Below are 18,733 nucleotides of genomic sequence, written 5' to 3'. Positions count from 1 at the left end.
GGCTCTGTAACAACAGCAAACAAAAAGTGCAACTCGTACACAAACCAGAAAATTGTATACAAGCAAATCAACAACTTACCAACAACTAAAATAACTCATCAAAACTATATCACAGGTTTATTTAAAAAGGCATCATTTAAGGGTTTAAAATAAAACTCACTAATAGGAATCTTTTCTTTTATTATGGGACAAACTTTAAATCGGCTGGTCCCTGTAAAAGTTACAAACAAACTAACCTACTCGACCAAAATGTATGAAACAGCAGATTTTTTGTGAATTTGAAGTTCATTCCACAGTAAACGTTGTTTGTATTGATAAGTAGTTCAACCCATTAAAAGATTATTTACCATTCAACCCATTAAAAGATTATTTACCATTCAACCCATTAAAAGATTATTTACCGATTTTAGGTGAATAACTCTGTATGAAAGTGTGAAATTCGTGGCAACATCAGCATGTGTGTGAAGAAAGCTAGTTTAAAAAGAATTCAAAACCGAACAAACCTGATGATTGATATTACTTCACATCATTTACACTAAATATTACTTCATGCTGTCCTCTGTAGGACATGCAGAGAGGATTGAGTGCTCAGTGAAATGAGATTTCCCTCTGAAATAACTTATTCAAACCAATATAAATCACTACATTTTTTATTGTGCCTTTAACAAAACCATTAGATTGTTATTTTGTGAGCACTGAGTATGTTCAGTAACCAAAAGTACGAGACATTTCAATTTATCCCTTTGTTTAAAGCTAGAACAATATTATGAAATGTGGCACACAAACTTACCTAAGAGAAAATGAAGAGCTCAGGATTATCAACATTGTCCTCGACAGAAGGTTCAACACCAGAGGCAGAGGTAGTAGCAGATAAATTATGTTCAGGTGCTTTACATGTCATTAACAGTTCCTATCAGGTCGTAACATCTTCAGGTGTAAGTGGTGTCACATAAATTAGCACATGGAGACAGCCCAATGTTCGTAGTTGGAGAATTGAACCCCATGAAGACGGGAAGTGCTCAACGAATAAAAATCGGTGAAACAGTGGGGTGAATAGTGCAGAGGATGCGGCAACTGTAGTCAGTAGTCATAAGGGTAAATCACTAGTGGATTCTCTTGACTACGAACGTTGGGAGCATCTCCACGTGCTAATTTGTGACACCACTCACACCCGAATATGCTGCTTTAACACAGTGAAACTGGGTGGGTCAATAAACTGTCCATTACCAGCTGTCTGCGGTTTCATTCAGTTTCAAGTCACCATGAATTCAGTGGCTGTGGCTGCCCATGTTACAAAGTTGTAAGTTCCTACTTGCGTCAGCACTCCTGTTGGTGGTTCATTATTGTGGCAATATTGTTTCTTCCTCCAGGTTCCTGCTTGAATGAACAAATCAGGTTTCATTTTATTTTCAATTTAGTTTTAATAATGTTCATATGGCCAAAAATTCTTTCCACTTCCGCATTTGCATTTCTGTGTTGAAGCTTTTCACAGCAGAAATTAACGTCTGTTTCGGACCATTTGATAAGAGCTAAATTTTGTCATTGAAAACCAGTTTTTCTTAATGTGCCAGGATCAATATTACACGATTCAAGGAGAGGAATGAATGACTTTTTAACAACATGAAGAGCTTTGGGCACTGAAAGAAGTGAAATCCTCCTCAAAATTTCTTGTTGTCTGGAAGCCTCTTAGCTCAGGATTAGGTTGACAAGACACATCTAGAGGTCATGGAGTAGTTAATTTGGTAATGGAGAGTAGTCTGGATGGTAAAAAAGTAGAGGGCCCCCCAGTGCTTGGCTATGATTACCAGGTTCAAGTGGGTGTAGGTTCCATTAGTTACACAAATATGAAAGAGACTTTCATTGGATACAAAAGTGTGGGAAGTTGCATAAAACCAGTGTTCTGACTGAAGACTGCAACAGCATGCCATGTGTTTGATAAATGCAGATCACCACTAAACTTGGCGTAACAGTAATGGAAAGCAACAGGTTCAAATTTCAGTCCAACTATTGTAATAGGACAGACTTTTCCCGATGTTTCACATAACCACTATATATAGCTATGAACACATTCACAGAGGCCAAGAAGTTAGTTCTTGTAATAAATAAATTGTTTACTAAATCTACAGTTGTTTTGGTGACCACAGAAATTTTTTTGGAGAGAATTGGGAGGTGCTCGGTTACTGCTGTAATGAAGAGCAAGAATTTATTAAGAGACTAGGAATAGATAGCCAGTCAACAAGTGTGTTTCATGAAAATTGTCATTGGCAACCAGGATCCTGCTCTGACATAGTTGAATAACAGTGTTAAGATGTCCAGAATTCAGTTACTCTGCTGGAAAAGCTCAAGACTGATCTGTGTTTTGAAGTGAGACACAAAATGAGTCCTCCTCAATGTTTTTCACTTAATTTTGAAGCTGTAACTGTTTTCCTTCTCATAGAAATGATCAATTTTGGCTCACTTGTGGTGGTGGTGGTGGTGGTGGTGGTGGTGGTGGTGGTGGTGGTGGTGGTACTACAACACTCACCAAGTGTGTAGGGAAGATTTCAGAACAGGTGCTTGCTCCAGTTTTGAGAAGTAATTGGGATAATAATTGACAATATTGAATTTTTGATGTTAGGTAAGTGGAATCAAATATATTGGGTATGAAACTCATAAGGAGGGGTCCTTATTTGAGGCTTACTGAGCCGCACAATGGTCCATATGGGATAAGATTTACAGAAGTGACAATAAGTGTAGGACATTTTCCCCAATTGGTGCAAATAGAAGAAGAAGAAGAAGAAGAAGAAGAAGAAGAAGAAGAAATAACGAGGTAGTAGCAAACTGAAGGGCATCCAAAAAATATCTTTGCATTCTTTTGGACAGATAACAGTTGTACAAAATTTCTGAAATAATGACATTCTTGCCATTGACTATGATTATTGTTTGTTAAATTATTGGCCATTTTGTAATTGTCAAGTGGTGCTTGATGTGCGTGAAGACGAGCCACCATGCTGTACAGACACCAGCATATGGCAGACAAACATAAAACATATAGCAAGTTGTCATGCATAAAATTAGTATATAAACTGGTTAATTTAGCAGCAGAAACAACACTTCCCAGGCGGGTTACATATAGCAAATTATAAAAATAAATGTATAAAGTACTATTTGGGGAATGAACTATCTATGTAAAATATAACAGGAGAGTGCTAGCTGAATGTAAATGATCGTGGAGTAAAGGAAACCACTCACTGAATAGGAAAAGCTCTGAGTTTTTGACAGAAACACACAAAACAGGGAGAAAACAAATTTTTTTGTCGAAATTTTCTTGAATTTCTCGAAATTTTCTTGAATTTCTCGAAATTTTCTTGAATTTCCCCACCCTTTAACGTGATCTGGAGACAACATAACTACCCAACCTTTGCACCCATTGTTGTTCACCAACCTAAGTTCAGCACATGATCAACATAGCTCATCTCAAACCAACACTTTTTCGACTTTTTTCACACCTTTATCTCTCCCTATATAAATCTCTCTTTACTTTCACTTTAACCTCATATTACCCTTTCCACCTACCAATACCATGTCAACCTCACAACATCCCTACAACGACCCCATTAAATTTTATTTACATTCCCTCCGCAAACATGCCTTCACCCTAGCCAGATTACGCTCCCATATTTTATTTACTCAGGCTTGTCTGACATTTGGCATTACTCCCAAAGGCCTCACACTTAAAGTTCCCATCTCTGGCTGCAATCCTTCTTTCCATCAGTCCTTATACCAGTTCCAAACAGCACAATCCATAGCCCTCACCCGCCTAATCCTTCACCTATACATCGACTCGGCCAATGAACACACCCGTCAACTCCTATCCCAAATCAAAGTCCTCAATCTTTCCTCTCCCGCATCCACACCGGCTGTACATAGCATCCTCCTACAGGCCAACCGCAAATTAGAACAACATGCCACCCTCCACCTCAAAAAACTATCCAATCTCCTGATTTCCCACCTCCGGAAAGGCAACTCACTCACCCTCCACAACCTTCCCAACAAACCTCAACCTCCTCTCATTGCACACAGACCCAGTCTCTCCCATCTACTCAATCTCCCACTTCCAGCTCCACTCCCCCCAACACCTCAAAATTCTAGTCAACACAATCTGGAACCACAACACCCCAATTCAGTAGTTAACCTTTCCTCCAAACCCCTCTCCCAATCCGAAACCTCTGTCCTATCCAAAGGCCTCACCTTCAGCCCCACTCCCAGGTTCAACCAAACTGCCCTTGTCAAGGATTTACTGTCCTACACTCGTAGTCTCTGCTGGAAATATCACTTTGCCACGAAGAAAAACAATCCTGATCCCACTCCTAATGATCCAACTCCCCAAGACACTATCCAAATTGAACCCTGCCTGCAACAGTTCCGTCCTCCATCACAGCGGGACCCACCTCCTCTTCCTCAAAATCACCCTCTCCAAACCTTCCAGGAATTTCTCACTTCCAGCCTTGCCTCTCAATCTTTCTTGAAAAACCTTAATCCTACTCCCAACATCACCACAGCCGAATCCCAGGCTATCCGTGATCTGAAAGCTGACCGATCCATCATCATTCTTCCGGCTGACAAGGGTTCCACGACTGTGGTACTTGATCGTCGGGAGTATGTGGCTGAGGGACTGCGTCAGCTTTCAGACAACTCTACATACAAAGTTTGCCGAAGTAATCCCATTCCTGATGTCCAGGCGGAGCTTCAAGGAATCCTCAGAACCTTAGGCCCCCTACACAACCTTTCACCTGACTCCATCAAACTCCTCACCCCACCGTCACCTCGCACTCCTACCTTCTACCTACTTCCTAAAATTCACAAACCCAAACATCCTGGCCGCCCCATTGTAGCTGGTTACCAAGCCCCCACAGAACGCATCTCTGCCTTCGTAGATCAACACCTTCAACCCATTACATGCAGTCTCCCATCCTTCATCAAAGACACCAACCACTTTCTCGAACGCCTGGAATCCGTACCCAGTCTGTTACCCCCAGAAACCATCCTGGTAACCATTGATGCCACTTCCCTATACACAAATATCCCGCACGTCCAGGGCCTCGCTGCAATGGAGCACTTCCTTTCACGCCGATCACCTGCCACCCTACCTAAAACCTCTTTCCTCGTCACCTTAGCCAGCTTCATCCTGACCCACAACTTCTTCACTTTTGAAGGCCAGACATACCAACAATTAAAGGGAACAGCCATGGGTACCAGGATGGCCCCCTCGTATGCCAACCTATTTATGGGTCGCTTAGAGGAAGCCTTCTTGGTTACCCAAGCCTGCCAACCCAAAGTTTGGTACAGATTTATTGATGACATCTTCATGATCTGGACTCACAGTGAAGAACAACTCCAGAATTTCCTCTCCAACCTCAACTCCTTTGGTTCCATCAGATTCACCTGGTCCTACTCCAAATCCCATGCCACTTTCCTAGATGTTGACCTCCATCTGTCCAATGGCCAGCAGCACACATCCGTCCACATCAAACCCACCAACAAGCAACAGTACCTCCATTATGACAGCTGCCACCCATTCCATATCAAACGGTCCCTTCCCTACAGCCTAGGCCTTCGTGGCAAACGAATCTGCTCCAGTCCTGAATCCCTCGACCATTACACCAACAACCTGAAAACAGCTTTCGCATCCCGCAACTACCCTCCCAACCTGGTACAGAAGCAGATAACCAGAGCCACTTCCTCATCCCCTCAAACCCAGAACCTCTCACAGAAGAACCCCAAAAGTGCCCCACTTGTAACAGAATACTTCCCAGGACTGGATCAGACCTTGAATGTGGCTCTCCAGCAGGGATACGACTTCCTAAAATCCTGCCCCGAAATGAGATCCATCCTTCATGAAATCCTCCCCACTCCACCAAGAGTGTCTTTCCGCCGTCCACCTAACCTTCGTAACCTCTTGGTTCATCCCTATGAAATCCCCAAACCACCTCCCCTACCCTCTGGCTCCTACCCTTGCAACCGCCCCCGGTGTAAAACCTGTCCTATGCACCCTCCCACCACCACCTACTCCAGTCCTGTAACCCGGAAGGTGTACACAATCAAAGGGAGAGCCACATGTGAAAGCACCCACGTGATTTACCAACTGACCTGCCTGCACTGTGATGCTTTCTATGTGGGAATGACCAGCAACAAACTGTCCATTCGCATGAATGGACACAGGCAGACAGTGTTTGTTGGTAATGAGGATCACCCTGTGGCTAAACATGCCTTGATGCACGGCCAGCACATCTTGGCACAGTGTTACACCGTCCGAGTTATCTGGATACTTCCCACCAACACCTACCTATCCGAACTCCGGAGATGGGAACTCGCCCTTCAGTATATCCTCTCTTCTCGATATCCGCCAGGCCTTAACCTCCGCTAATTTCAAGTTGCCGCCGCTCATACCTCACCTGTCTTTCAACAACTTCTTTGCCTCTGTACTTCCGCCTCGACTGACATCTCTGCCCTTAACTCTTTGCCTTTAAATATGTCTGCTTGTGTCTGTGTATGTGCGGATGGATATGTGTGTGTGTATGTGTGCGAGTGTACACCTGTCCTTTTTTTCCCCTAAGGGAAGTCTTTCCGCTCCCGGGATTGGAATGACTCCTTACCCTCTCCCTTAAAACCCACACCCTTTCATTTTTCCCTCTCCTTCCTTCCTTCCTGACGAAGCAACTGCCAGTTGCGAAAGCTTGTAATTCTGTGTGTGTGTTTGTGTGTTTTGTTCATGTGCCTGTCTGCCGGCGCTTTCCCGCTTGGTAAGTCTTGGAATCTTTATTTTTAATATATATATATATCAGGTTTGTGGTGGTACACATCACTTTCCCACCAGTTCCTGTAATAAGTGGAACCCGAAGAAGGTGTTGCCATACAGTGTGGCCTTAAAAGCACCCAACTCTATCCTACATACAGATGTGAACATAAATTAATCCAAGCTTATCTTGGGGATGTAGGTGTAGACGAAGGGCTGGACCACAATCATAACAGTGGGAGAGTCTGAAATGTTACTCATTTCAATTAATGTAGTCTGCACTTAAAATCTACAAACAGGAAAATGAATATTAAGAACTGAAATGGAAAGAAAAGGTGCATTAGCATACAGTATCATATTTCATACATTATCAAGCATCAGTTAAAAATGTTACCAAAGAAGCCATTATAAGGTTGAGACAAGTGTGAGAGATATGTCTTCCAGTCAGGTTGATCATTTGTGTCTCAAAATAATAAACATCATTCTCAATTTTCAAAGGTGTCACATCTCTTAAATGTGCTTGAGGCCTTAGAGCCAGACTTTTGCCAATGTGACACCTACCACAGGGTCCTCTGAGATGGACACTGCCTATTTGGGCACTTCATGTTGACTGCTTCAGGACATAGACAAAAATGTGGCTGAGTGACCTCGCTAACTGCTGTTTAAAAACTTTTCCTAGCAGAACATAGGCACTATTTTCTATAGCAAATCTAAACGGTCCTTCCTGCAAAAGCCTATGTTCATTTTACAAGTGAACTCTCTGGTTCTGTTAGGTTACCATTAACTGGGTGGTCCTAGCTGCAATTACATCTGAGGAAGGTATCACTGCACTCCCTGGCATCCTTCTTCAAACCGAGGAGCCCATCTAATGGTCACTCCCATCTTGGTAATCACCAATGATTACAGATTGAAAGACATTTCATTAAAATTAACTTGTACCAAAATAACTGCTTTATATGATTATATGTTATTTCCATCTCAAATGTTTTATCACAGGTTGTGAGAATAGTCTGGGAGGTTTAGAGAACAAGAAAAAGTTAACATATCTTAATCGTAATTGTACATATTGTGATATGTCTGATATTCTGCAAATCATTGGACAGCAAGTTTGCTTATAGATAGTTGTGCGCCTCTGGTGCACTGTGATACATATAAAAGTTTGTTATAGTAAGCTAGTTGGTATTTACTGACAACTTTTTTCTTTTTTAATGATGCAAATTTTACCATTATTTCCAGGTATGCCATGAATGTTTTTCCTTATCGGAGCTTATTTTCTTAAGTAATTTTGTGTTTAAAAAAAGTTTTCGATTTTCTTAATTGCTGATTTAAAACTGAACTTTCTAGGATGGTTTTACAAGCCTCGATGACTACATCTGTTACTCATATGCTCCTAGAATGACTGTAGCTGTGAGATCTGATGATGGTTCCCAGGTGAAGAAAATAACATTCCCAGTCTGCACTCTAAGGACAACAGGTCTTCATCGTCTTGTATATTTTGGAAGTAATTCAGGAAGTATTCTAGGAATGAGCCAAGTGTTTGAAATCAAGAGTACTGATTCAAGCCACTTGCATAATGGATTTGATAATGATGAGACCTGAGTGTGTTGTTTGTAGTATAAAATGCGTTATTTATTTGTCTGTCAGCTTCGAACTTAAGTTTTGACAGTACATGCAATGGCTGGAGTCATTGCTGGTCGTTCGTATTGAATGTACAGTGTGAGAGAGCTTTAAATAGTTACTCTCTTTGTGATGCAATATTTTTGTGTAAAAAAAAAAAATAAAAATAAAAAAGGCTATTTCATCTGTTGAAGCACATTGGAGGCTGATACAGAATGCTGTTTTATACTTCAGCTTAAATGAAGCTTCTCATAATGATAGTTGCATTAACACAGTGGGCTTGTGTTTGTAGTGTTTAAAACTCACTTGAATTGGATAGTACCTGTTTTGGCATATTAGCCATGGCTCCTAGTAACTGTTAATGCAGTGTTGTTGCTTTCTAAATCTTACAATACACTGTTAGGTTTCAAATTATTGCTCATTGTTCTAAGATCCAAAAGATAAACTTTAGATATGTACTTACAGTATGTAAAATAATTAGTTATTTTCATGCATGTTTGGCTGTTTCTGCTGGCCATCTTAATATAATTAACCTAAATAAGAAATTTAAATGTCTTGAGACATTGGCAGTCCATAATCGTTCCTATAGTAAGCTAACACGTTTTGCCAGTACTTTACGTATTTTTTTTGGAACAGTACATATCACTATTTTAACCTTTTTGTGACAGTATTTTGTGCAGAGCCTCTAGAAGAAAGTGTTTGTGGTGGAAAATTAATTGTATATGAAACAGACGTGGTGCATTTACTTCATATTTTGTATACTCTAATTCTTAAAACAAAGTATAAGTGTTCACATGTACTTTCAGTATTTTGATATCACACTACCTGAATTTGCTGTTAGTCAGTCCTATGCATTCAACATACGTTTTCATGTAATCACAATAGATAATATCTTGTTGATTTAAGAAATTATATGGTACAGTACCTGATTTCTTTAACTGAAAGAAAGATTTTATTTTTGGTTGTAAATTATGTCATTGCTTTTTGCAAGGATCACAAATGTAAGCATAATTCATTACTTTGCCACTGTTCATTGCAGGTCCATTTGTCTCCCTAAGTTTCAAAACTGTAGGGGTAGTCCTTGCACACAAATTAATTCTTAATTCAAATTTTGTGATACTATAAACTCTCTGTGTGTTGGATTATACTTCTGATTATCATTAAAAGTCCAAAAAAGTTGTGTTCAGTCTGTTTTCTTTTTTATAGTGAAAAAATTTATAGTTTGCAATTTTTGTCATGTCATAAGCCTGTAGTTTATTTATGTTTTTATTTTTTCCATCTCTTTGGAAAGTGCAGTAATATGTTACAGTATAAATATAGAGTTATTCTTATGGAAATTATCAGTGTAAAGAAAGACAGAGAAGAATATGTCATGGAGGATTTGCCAGTCTTTCATAAGTAGCTTTAACAGAGCTCCAAAGAGATATTTTTTAAAGAAATATGTTGTTGGTTTTTCTTTTACTTTGTAACTTTGGTGATATTTGTCACTTTTTCCTGTACGAATTGCATTTAATTATATGTCTTTAAAGTGATTAAGCATGTATGCAAATGTTTCATGTGGAATCTGCTTAAAGTTCCTTTACAGCAATGACAAGTACAGTTCTTTAGAGCGATTTACTTACCAGGTTTACTATAAATTTTAATCTGAGATTATATATATTTGTCGGAAACAGTTGCCACCATTGAATCAGAATAGATATTAAACATAAGAATGTGACATTAGTTACCAGTACATCTTTCCCATTCCCTGTAGATTTCTTGTTTGCTTTTGATTTTTTTAATTGATAGATTTGCAGCCGATAACTAGACACTAACAGATGTGCTTCCTCCTGTTCAAGGAGACCTGTAAGCATAATGGATATTCCAGTATTGAAACATTAAACTAAGTATGAGGATAATAGGCATTTACCTGCAGTTAAATGATGGTGGCACATATGCTTATGTGAAAGGACAGAAAATCATACCAGCTTTAAAGTCTGAGCTCTCTTCTTTGTATTAGGTAAAGATAATACAATTTTCAGAGTCTTCAAGTGTGCCTATGCCTTCACATATTTGCTGGTGAGTGTTACCTATCTTATTTTTAATCTTTTTTTATCCTCATTTTTTATTTTTTGGCTCAGTTAATAAAATTGGTTTAGTAGCATTTTACGGCACAAATATTGACTTGTTCAATAACAGTTGCAGTTAATTATCAGAAAGAGTAAGGTAGTGTTAATAAGTATATGTTGGTATCATTAAGGTCAAGATGTGAGTTTTAGGCATTTTGTGATTGTGTTTTGCTGTGTGTGTAAAGTTATTTCATAATTTGTTATATGTAATACATGAGTATTCTGAAAAAGAAAATTATATGAATCCTGAAAGATTGAGCTTAATTTTTGGAAACTATTGTGCTTACAGGTCGTAAATTACATTTTGGAATAACCCAGAACCGACTAATGGCTGTACTTTTCTCATAACTATGGGTTTTTATTCTTTCAGTTTAATTAAGTATAAAGTCTGAGAGGAATAATATAAAGAAGGCAACCTCTGTTTTTTAAAACTGTTTTGTTGAATCTGATAGAGATGCTTCTGCATTACTAATGCTTAATATCATTTCAACTGCTTGTGACAACCTTGTTCATTTTCTAGTTAGACACTTTAAGCTCTTTTAGCCTCTTTTTTAATTGTGTTAAATGGACAACACTAATTATATTATATTTAATTGTGCAATTGTTGTTCATTGTGATAAGATCTCATTAAGTTGCTTTTTGTGTTCTGCATAATCTTTCTAATATGCTATAATCATTTTCTTAATGGAATATGCTTGTCTTTGTTGGTAAAGAAGTTCCAGTTGGTAAGCATTGCAGGTCAATGTTATAGGAAATGTTTTGTAATGTACAAATCGTTTTAACGACTGTAAAACTGTTACTTCTTAGTGGCTTCCATTAAAGATCGCTGCTCTTTGTTTGTTCGATAGACTTCATTAGCTATGAGTTATGTAGGTGTCTGTACTGTTATTTCAAAAAAAAAAAAAAAAACAAATAACTTTGTTTAGCTTTCTCACAACATTTTGTTTAAATTTTGTAAATAGAAATAGGTTTTCATACATTTCATATGTGAATGGAAAATTATGGATGCATATCAAAATGCTAGGAGCAAAAGCAATAAATCACAACATAAAAAATTGATCCCTATAGTGGACATGACCATTAACAAAGTAGTTGGTTGATATAGCTCATCTGTTTAAGTTAGGTTTACAAGAACCCAAACTCTCCTCTCCCCCAAACACACACACACACACACACACACACACACACACGGCCAATTTTCTCATCCTTGTTTCAATCTGTATGATATGATCTGTTTTTATGTTTATATATACCTTTGCACTTCCTTTCATTGGCTCATTAATTCCATTACTTTTCTTTTTGAGTTCTGTTATCTCATCCTCCTATCTTTTGTATCCATCTCACTCTTGTGATTATTCACTTCACCATGTCATGTAACTACATTTAATTTCTTTCCTGCAATAAAATTACAGATAACATTCTCACTGCTTCTCATTTATGTGTAATCTTCAGATGATTGCTTTGCTGGCCAGGACTATTTGTATATATTGTTGTGTGTGGTTTCCTTGGTATTGTTTTGTCCCACCACTGTTTTAAATTGTTATTTGACATATTTCAATTTTGTTTTGCAGTTGTTTTGTTTTTCCTTCTTTATTTCTGTTTCCTGGCCTTATATCTCACCTTCCAGGGTGCAAAACCAGAAAGACAGCTTACTTTGGCTTTGGAAGTGAATATCTGTATCTGATGATTTCAAACACCTGTGAAATACAGGGTGTTATGTAACCAGCTTCTATCTTGGTTCAGTGTTCATTTATTTGCATTCATTAGGTTTTTGCCCTATGTGCACCCTCAGCCCATTGATGACTTGTTGGCTCAGCTCAGAGATCCAAAATTGCAGTTGTCGAAATGTTATTTTACAGCTGTAATGAATAGTGAGTGCATTGTACTTGCAAAAAATTTTAAGTTTCACAGAGTTTCATATTCAACTTTAAATTGTGGATGAGCTAGTCCTTAGGACAATGGGAGATAACTACTTACCACTGTACTGTAGCCTATAAGATGTAAACACACCTGAAATAATTTACTGCACACTGCCTTGGTATGTAGAAGCCCATGGCACCCACAAATATATTCTTTGAGCATGTGTGATGCATTCCCCTGTACTTGAGTATCAATTTGATGAAAGACATAATTATTCTGGCAGTCTTTACACTGGTGATTGATGCAGACTGCATTAGTTTGTGAGAAAAAGGAAGCGATAAAATTTTGCATTTTAATTTCATTTTTCAGGAGATACTTTAGGATTTATTAGCATATTGAAGTCCTTTTTGTAAGCAGTCACAATAACTAACTGCCTTAGTTTTGCACTGTAAAAATTGTGTAACTGTTATATATAAGATTGATTTTTGTATGGGGCCAATATCCATTTGTACTTAGTTGTATATACAGGTCAGTGTATGTTTCCATGATTATTGTAGATGGGTTGTACAGCTGAAGGGTTGAAAATGGAGACCTTTCATCTTCTAGCTTTTTAATTATTTTATTGTTTTCTGTGTACAATAATAAGTGCCTTAAATTTTAAATATATTTGCCAATAATTTAAAATATTGTATCATAGCAAAATATATTTCTCAATAAAAATCTTTGTTGATTGTTCTTTGTTAAAATTTGAACATACCCTTACATGAAATAGGGCAATTAGTTGAAAAAGTGAAATGCAATTAATGAAAGAGGAAAAGAAAGGCTTACAGAAATCTGGTTATTTATCTAGAGCACATTTCAGCACAATTTCTAGCAATTGCTGGAAAATTGTGGAAGTGTTGTTAATATATATTGTCCAACAGTTACTCATTATTCTCTACCACTCCAAAGTGATAGACTGAACTTCTACATCTATACTCGACAAGCCACCTTGTGGTGTGTGTTGAAGGGTACTTCAGTAATCGCAACATTTTTCTGTTTCCCTGTTCCATTTGCAACTTGTCTGTGGGAAGACCAGATTCCTGTAAGCCTGTATTACAACCATGAATTTCGAAGTTTTCCATCATACTCATTTTGCAAGAGTTGTGTGGGTGGAAGTAATATACTGCCTGATGGCTAGAAGTGGCTGCTCTCATGATTGTAACTGTAAACCTTAGTGAGATGCATAAGGCCTCTCGTGCAGCATATACCAGTTTGATGAGCATCATCACTCTGTGTTACTAATAGAATCTTTAGTGAATTTACTGCTCTTCTTTGGACCTCCCCTATTAACCCTACCCAGTATAGACCACATTAGTCCAATCAACAAAATAAAATGTGTGGTGGAGGGGGGGGGGGGGGGTTAAGGATTTGTGTAGTCACATTTTTGTACAGTGGTAGGAGGAAATTCCATGTTCAATATGCTAAAAATCCCAATTGGTGGAATTTGGTGTGTGTGTGTGTGTGTGTGTGTGTGTGTGTGTGTGTGTGTGTGTGTGTGTGTGTGTGTCACTTTTCTATGTTTTTCTTGAATAACTTGAAAAATTGCAGCTTCAGTACTAAATTAAAATACACTAAATTTGCTACAAGAAGATTCTATAATTCATTCTTTAGTACTTATATTTTCTACATTGCAGAGAATGGAAAATTGCACATTATTAAAAATATTAATGGTATAAAATTAACATTTATTGTTGAATGAAATGAGTTCAGAACAATTTTTAAATGCTTCTACCACATCTAAGTGCAGTAGAGTCCTATTTAGGGATAAATTGTCTTTCATGGGTGTAGCTGGGTGGAGGAGTGATGTGGAGTGTACAAGTGCCAGGAAAGGTGGGTCACCGAATAGTGGTTGTGCACTCCCCTCCTTCATAGGTCTTCAAACTGAAGAGGGAGCAGGTTATTCTGCACTCAGCTAACCCCACTACATCACAAGATGCAGATGCAGTGTGATTCACAAAGATATATCAACCCTCCACAGGAAACCTCGTGAATCACTGGTGACACTGTATAGATGTGCCTGGGGGTGTTTATTTTCCTCCAGCTGCATTAATACTACATGGAATGCAGATTTGAGTTACAAATAATATTTATGCATGAGGGCAAGATCTGTGTAAATCTTTGCACACTGTTCTACTATGCTGAGGAGAAAATGATTTTTAGTCGTGCTGTACATCAGCTGTAGTATTCTGGGAAAAGCAACTTTCCCACCACAAGCACTGCTCCCTTTTCAGTTTACAGACTGACTATACCTTTCCAGTATTTCCTGTCCCCTTAAGTGAGTAGATGAAATAACTTTGCTGAGCACATGATTATATAATGAAGTTATTTTCAGTTTATTAAGTGAGTATGTATTTGCAATTTTTAAGTGTAAAATATTTTCCTGTAAACAATGGCTGAGAGGTGTTTAATTTGCATGATGTCAGTGATTTATGTAGTGTTGTTGCAAAAGGGACTGGCTTTACAAGTGACACGTTAGCTCTGTTCGTTGTCAACAGTGTATTGTAAAGCCATCTACACTCTGCAGACCACTTTGAAGTGTGTGGCAGAGGATACATCCCATTGTACCAGTTATTGGGGTTTCTTCCCATTCCATTCATGTACTGAGCACAGGAAGAATAATTGTTTAAATTCCTCTATGTGTGTGCTGCAATTAATCTAATCTTGTTCTCACAATCACTACATGAGCAATAACTAATGGGCTGTACTATATTCCTAGAATCACGATTTAAAGCTGGTTCTTGAAACTTTATAAGTAAGTTTTCCCAGGATAGTTTATCTTAGAGTGTGCCAGTTTCTTCCACATCTGTGACATTCTCCCATAGGTTGAACAAACCTGTGACCAGTTATGGTGCCCTTCTCTGTATACATTCAGTATCTCCTATAAGTCTTATTCGGTGAGCAATATTCCAGAATGGATTGCACAGGTGGTTTTTAAGCAATATCCTTAGTAGACTGAGTGCATTTTCCCAGTATTCTACCAATAAACCAAAGTCTACTACCTGCTTTACTCACAAGTGAACCTATGTGATCATTCCATTTCATATCTCCTCACACTGTTACACTCAGCTATCTTTAGGAGCTGTCCATTTCTGACTGTGGCTCATTGATATTACAATCAGAGGGTACTACTTTTTCTATTATTTTGCGAAGTGCTCAATTTTACATTAATGAACATTAAAGCAAGTTGCCAATCTTTGCGTCACTTTGAAATCTTATCAGGATCTGAATGGCTGTTTATATAGCTTATTTCAGACAGTACTTCATTATAGATAACAGCATCAGCAGCAAAAAGCATAAGGTTACTGTTAATATTGTCTACAAGGTGGTTAATACACACCATGAACATCAAGGGTCCCAACAGACTTCCCAGGAACAACCCAAAATACTTCTGCATCTGACAATGACTCTCCGTCCAAGGTAACATGCTGTGCCCTCCCTACCAAAGCATCCTCAATCCAATCAGACATTTCCCTTGTAAACCATATGATCATACTTACGACAATAAGTGTAGATGTGTTGCTGAGTGAAATGCTACTCAGAAATCAAGAAATATCGCGTCTTCGTGAATGCCTTGATCTAAAGCCATCAGTATGGCACATGAGAAAAGTGCAAGTTGGGTTTCGCATGATCGATATTTTCATAATCAGTGCTGGTTGGCATGGAGCATGTCATTCTGTTCAAGATACCTGTGTATGGTTGATTGAACTCAGAATGTGCTCTAAGATTCTGCAAGGTATCAATTTCAAGGACATTGGATGGTTAATTTTGTGGATCACTACTACCCTTCTTGTAATTGTGTGTGATCTGTGCTTTCTTCCAACTATGATTTTTTGTTCAAGAGATCTATGATAGACATAGTTAGAAGAGGATCTCTTCACCACAAATTCATTTTAGATTCTGACAGGGATTTCATTGGGCTTAGGAGCTTTGTTCAATTTTAACAATTTTAGCTGTTCTCAATACCACTCTATGGTAAATTAATGAATGATCAGAAAGTTACTGCACTTTTTCCACCATTAATTGTGTTACTGTCAGACTACATAAATGTCTTACATTCTTGAACTGCTGGCACTTATACGGGCTACACTGAGTGGAGCCACTTACTGCACATCCGCAGTTTATCTTACAAACTAAGTGTGAATATCTCTGAGGGAATGGAACTGATCATGTAAAAGTTCTGACCCACCCCTTTCTCAGAGGACTACAATAATTGCAGTAACAAAAAAATAAACAAACATTGCAAATTACTGACCTTGCATGTGTTTTTATAAGAAATACTTATTAGTATGAGCATGTGCAGGTAGAATAATCAAAGTTCATTGTTCATATTTAACTTTGTGTTCAGTGAAATTGTTGTTTGGCTGTTCATGTAAATGTTAGATTCTGATTTCTGCAAGACATGGTCAGGTTGTTACTTCGACATATGTAAATTGAAATAAAATTATTATACAGTCCTTTTTCACATCAACTTTTAAGTGACTACCAGATCCTTCATTGTGTGACACCAGACTACTTGTTGACAGTATAATAAAATCATTTGCAAATCGAGTTTACAGTGCAACAGCTCATGCCAGCTTTCAAGTTGCTACTCCATAACTGACAGCTCCAACTACTATCAGCAATAACAAAAACATATGAAGTTTACATACAAATATATATAATATGTAAGTTGATTTAATAGATGTTTCTTAACTGAAGAGTGAGCCACGTAACATTTCATAAACAAAAGCATTTTTCTGTTACTTATTTTTTAAAATAAGTATGAAAAACAATAAGTATGATTAGAATACTGAATTGCAATGTACTTAACTTTTTATTTATGGTGTTTCACAATCTTCGATACCTTGCAAAAAAAGAGGTGTATTGAGCAGTTGCATTCCTATGTTGAGAGGTTGCATTCCCTTAACAACAGTTAACACCAGCAGAAAAATACAAAATCATTGAATTTGCAAACATTAATGGCAGTAAAATAATTGGGAGAGTCAACAATCTGTAAATGTGCAGTTCTTCAAAGGACAACAGAGAGAGAGAGAGAGATTCTTGTAGCAACTTTCAACAACAATAATGTATTCATGACCCAGCGCACATGCCACCACGAAGGCACTGTTCAACTTGCTGCCTGCTTGCCAGCGCTTAACCGACAAATGCTACAGAGCATTGTCCACTTACCCAGTATGTAAAGTGACAGTTTGAAGCACCAGGGATTTTAAATTAACAATGTAGTCCACCACAGCCAAAGGCAAAAGAAAATCTAGTGGGACTCTTCCCATATGGCACATAGTTCACAGATGGATTATACAGAAAATCTAGTGGGACACTTCCCATATGACACATAGTTTACAGATGGATTATACCAACCCATCATTTCCGGTCCAATTCTCTTGTGTGTAGACAAAATAACTTCAATGAATTGTTCTGTGTACAGTATCTACATGACTACTCTGCAATTCACATTTAAGTGCTTGGCAGAGGGTTCATCGAACCACAATCATACTATCTTTCTACCATTCCATTCCTGAATGGCGCTCAGGAAAAATGAAGAGCTAAACTTTTCTGTTGGAGCTCTGATTTTTCATATTTTATTTTGATGATCATTCCTACCTATGTAGGTTGGGCTCAACAAAATATTTTCGCATTCGGAAGAGAAAGTTGGTGACTGAAATTTCATAAAAAGATCTCGCCGCGACGAAAAACGTCTTTGCTGTAATGACTTCCATCCCTCGTGTATCATATCTGCCACACTCTCTCGCCTATAACGTGATAATACAAAATGAGCTGCCCTTTTTTGCACCCTTTCGATGTCCTCTGTCAATCCCACCTGGTAAGGATCCCACACCACGCAGCAATATTCTAACAGAGGACGAACGAGTGTAGTGTAAGCTGTCTCTTTAGTGGACTTGTTGCATCTTCTAAGTACCCTGCCAATGAAACGCAACCTTTGGCTCGCCTTCCCCACAATATTATCTAGGTGGTCTTTCCAACTGAAGTTGTTCGTAATTTTAACACCCAAATACTTAGTTAAATTGACAACCTTGAGAATTGTACTATTTATCGAATAATCAAATTCCAACGGATTTCTTTTGGAACTGATGTGGATCATCTCGCACTTTTCGTTATTTAGCGTCAACTGCCACCTGCCACACCATACAGCAATCTTTTCTAAATCGCTTTGCAACTGATACTGGTCTTCGGATGACCTTACTAGAGGGTAAATTACAGCATCATCTGCGAACAACCTAAGAGAACTGCTCCGATTGTCACCCAGGTCATTTATATAGATCAGGAACAGCAGAAGTCCCAGGACGCTTCCCTGGGGAACACCTGGTATCAC

General features: G+C 38.2%; 1 protein-coding gene across 1 annotated transcript in view; it reads left to right on the top strand.

Moving 5' to 3' along the window:
* The window catches only part of LOC126354435 (phosphatidylinositol 4,5-bisphosphate 5-phosphatase A-like), a 78,359-nt gene extending 65,264 nt beyond the window's left edge, over positions 1–13,095 (top strand). The window contains exon 9 of the mRNA XM_050004121.1: positions 8,120–13,095. Coding sequence (XP_049860078.1) covers positions 8,120–8,374 — 255 coding nt within the window. The 3' untranslated portion in view covers positions 8,375–13,095. The remainder of the gene's footprint in view (positions 1–8,119) is intronic.
* Positions 13,096–18,733: the final 5,638 nt, after the last annotated feature.

The sequence above is a fragment of the Schistocerca gregaria genome, chromosome 1 (assembly GCF_023897955.1).
Source record: "Schistocerca gregaria isolate iqSchGreg1 chromosome 1, iqSchGreg1.2, whole genome shotgun sequence".
In the NCBI taxonomy this organism is placed as follows: Eukaryota; Metazoa; Arthropoda; class Insecta; order Orthoptera; family Acrididae; genus Schistocerca; species Schistocerca gregaria.
This window is presented reverse-complemented; position numbering and strand designations above follow the sequence as displayed.